The sequence below is a fragment of the Nanorana parkeri genome, unplaced genomic scaffold (assembly GCF_000935625.1).
Source record: "Nanorana parkeri isolate BGI_ZX_2015 unplaced genomic scaffold, ASM93562v1 scaffold911, whole genome shotgun sequence".
NCBI classification, from domain to species: domain Eukaryota; kingdom Metazoa; phylum Chordata; class Amphibia; order Anura; family Dicroglossidae; genus Nanorana; species Nanorana parkeri.
The window spans coordinates 402,881-405,137 of NW_017307179.1; the positions used below are offsets into that span (position 1 = coordinate 402,881).

General features: G+C 51.8%; 1 protein-coding gene across 1 annotated transcript in view; it reads left to right on the forward strand.

The window, feature by feature from the left end:
• RAB25 (RAB25, member RAS oncogene family) overlaps positions 1-562 on the forward strand; it is a 9,486-nt gene extending 8,924 nt beyond the window's left edge. Inside the window, exon 5 of the mRNA XM_018566058.1 lies at positions 394-562. Coding sequence (XP_018421560.1) covers positions 394-530 — 137 coding nt within the window. The 3' untranslated portion in view covers positions 531-562. The remainder of the gene's footprint in view (positions 1-393) is intronic.
• Positions 563-2,257: the final 1,695 nt, after the last annotated feature.

The following is a 2,257-nucleotide window of genomic DNA, read 5'->3' on the forward strand; positions in this document are numbered from 1 at the left end:
AAGGGGGAGGACGGAGGTCAGATAGAAGACTGAAGGGGAGGACGGAGGTCAGATAGAAGACTGGAGGGAAGGACGGAGGTCAGCTAGAAGAAAGAAGGGGAGGACGGAGGTCAGATAGAAGACTGAAGGGGAGGACGGAGGTCAGATAGAAGAATGAAAGGAAGGACGGAGGTCAGATAGAAGACTGAAGGGGAGGACGGAGGTCAGATAGAAGAATGAAGGGAAGGCCAGAGGTCAGATAGAAGACTGAAGTGGAGGACGGAGGTCAGATAGAAGAATGAAGGGAAGGCCAGAGGTCAGATAGAAGACTGAAGTGGAGGACGGAGGTCAGATAGAAGAATGAAGGGAAGGCCGGAGGTCAGGTTCTAAGACTTGTCTCCTCTTATGTTCTAGACATCCACAGGAGGATTCTGAAGAGCAAAGGTGAAACCCCCAAAACCAACACGGTCATCTTATCCAATGAGCCCACCGGAGCTCAATCTGAAGGCCAATCACTGGAAGCAAAAAAATCCTGCTGCCGAAACATCTGAGTCCGGAATTCGGATCCCATGGAGATGTAATTCAGGACGCACTTGAGAGCCGACTGAGGACCGCCGTCATCCCGCCGACATCCCACCGTCATGGGGCCATTGGAGGTCGGTGGAAGTTCCTGCTTGTGTGCCGGCGGTCCTCCAATGTTGTTATCACGTCGAGTTGACTAAACGTATCTCACGGAAGCTTCACCTGAGGGCAACTTCATTGTCTCCTCAACCAACCCTGATGGGTGAAGTCCTCCAAGCAGGAACCAATATCCCTAAATGTATCAATTCTTCTTGAGGGCTCAGGCCTCCAATCCTCCCCCACCCACCCCCGAGACAACAGCCTCTATGACGTCCTTCTCTACGAAATTTGGTGTTGGTCACATGACTCATTGGCGTTTAAAGGACCGAAGAGCGTAAATAGGGAAAAGTCTAAATTCCAAACTATATATCATGTAACAATTCCATGTTATCAGATCTTCCACATTTAAGAATTCGGGGCCGCCCGCAATAATTTCTATTGGCTTACCAGACAGGAAGTAAGAAAATAAGTGCCCCCCCTCCCCTCCCCCGCACCTCCTCCTTTTCTAACCGTATTAATTTCTTATCAAATTTTTGAAACGTATTTATGCCGAAATGTTAATAAAGAGGACCTGTCACGTTGGGCTCATGGGAGAATCGGAATGTTTGGTCTCCATTTATTATTATTATTATTTTCCTTTACTTCAGAGTAGATCTAAACTGTAACTCGATGACTAGGGATGCGCCGATACCGATACCGATACTGAGTGCCGATACCGAGTTTTTTGGGCGAGTACTCGACCAAATGCTCCCAATGCCTATCCAGATACCGAAACTTCTGATTGGCCGGGAAGCCGGCTCCATGCTCCCTCGTCAACAGGGAGCCAATCAGGAAGCCAGGCGCCATGTAATGACTCGCCGCCCTGCTTTTTGATTGGTTGGCAAGCTGGCCAATCAGGCAGCCAGGTGACGAGTCATTACCTGCACACCCCCCACCCCCACGGCCTCCTGATTGGCCAGAAAACTGGCTCCATGACCAATCAGGAAGCCAGGCACCATGTAATGACTCGCCCCCCGGCCACCTGATTGGCCAGAAAGCCGGCTCCATGCTCCCTTGTCACCATGGTGACAAGGGAGCATGGAGCCGGCTTTCTGGCCAATCAGGAAGCCGGGCGCCATGTAATGACTCGCTGCCGCGCTTCCTGATTGGCTGGCAAGCTGGCCAATCAGGCAGCCAGGTGACGAGTCATTACCTGCACCCCGGCCTCCTGCTTGGCCAGAAAGCCGGCTCCATGCTCCCTTGTCACCATGGTGACAAGGGAGCGTATTGAAGAAAATGCAGCCGACGCCTTTTGCTGGAAGACCCCTCCCCCTTCTTCAGGGCTTTGTACTTCATTTCGGATGAGACCCAATGAGATGGCTCCTTTTAAGGCTGAAAATCGGGACGTCATCGTATCCAGGTGCTGCGGGCTCGAGTGGACCGTGAGTTCGACCAGAACCCAACCTGGCCAATGATTAGGTCAGTTTGCCCGCCTGCCCAACCTCCGTGTCCTTGCCACCAATGATGAGGATCTTAATTCGAGCCATGTGACTGCAGTTGTCACCCCCGAAAATGACCGTCGCATGTAGAACCCTTATCCTGGTGTGTTACGGACACGCTATAGTCTCTGATGACGTAAAACAGCCACAGTGCTTCACAGAGCCGGACACCATGTGAC